A 708-nucleotide genomic window follows, 5' to 3' on the forward strand; every position below is an offset into this window, starting at 1 on the left:
TATTTATATCATATATATTTTATACTTGAAATAACGTAACCTTAAAATACACGCATATAAAGAGGCGCGCGAAGTATTCAATTCATGAGAATCGCCAGCATCGAAATCTGGAAATATTAAAATGGCAATCTGTTGAATTTATTTCAAAGCAGTTAGCAGAAAGAGATATAAATAGAACCGCCGAAGTGTCCCAACCGCCAATCGTGCACCTTCGAGTTTTCAAATTCAGAAGAGGAGAAATAGGTTGCGCGCGTAACCCAGTCATGTACATCGTCTCCTACTATATTTCACAGGGACAAGACCTGTCATAGTTTTGTACTGAACGTCGTTTCAAATCTGGGATCACTGTCGGTATCAAGGTGCTTCATTCCAACCAAAGGTGCATTTGGTTTCGACAACGGGTCTCTTTCATCGCAGATGAAGGATGTAAAGGTTACTATGGGTCATGGTAACCAGGCAACATAATGTGAAATTACATTTGTAAATTCTTGTTCCATAAATGTAAATCTTCTTCTAAGTCCACATTGAAAACCACTAGCTTAACCTAAAATTGTACCAAAATTCAAAAAAGGCAATTATTTTTTTAATCTATTGATTTTTGTGTAAATTAGGATTTCTAGTAAGAAAATTCCAACATAACCTAAAATTGTTGGAAAGTTGTGCATATGCTTTGAAATCTAAACAAGTTCCAATATAAACCAAAATTAC

The 708-nt window shown here is 35.0% G+C and overlaps 1 protein-coding gene across 1 annotated transcript in view; it reads left to right on the forward strand.

Annotated features, from left to right (window-relative positions):
• Positions 1-465, forward strand: part of LOC117173550 — a 35,203-nt gene extending 34,738 nt beyond the window's left edge. The window contains exon 3 of the mRNA XM_033362190.1: positions 294-465. Within this exon, the coding sequence (XP_033218081.1) occupies positions 294-465 (172 nt within the window). The remainder of the gene's footprint in view (positions 1-293) is intronic.
• The last annotated feature ends 243 nt before the right edge of the window (positions 466-708 follow it).

Source organism: Belonocnema kinseyi, chromosome 5 (genome assembly GCF_010883055.1).
Source record: "Belonocnema kinseyi isolate 2016_QV_RU_SX_M_011 chromosome 5, B_treatae_v1, whole genome shotgun sequence".
NCBI classification, from domain to species: domain Eukaryota; kingdom Metazoa; phylum Arthropoda; class Insecta; order Hymenoptera; family Cynipidae; genus Belonocnema; species Belonocnema kinseyi.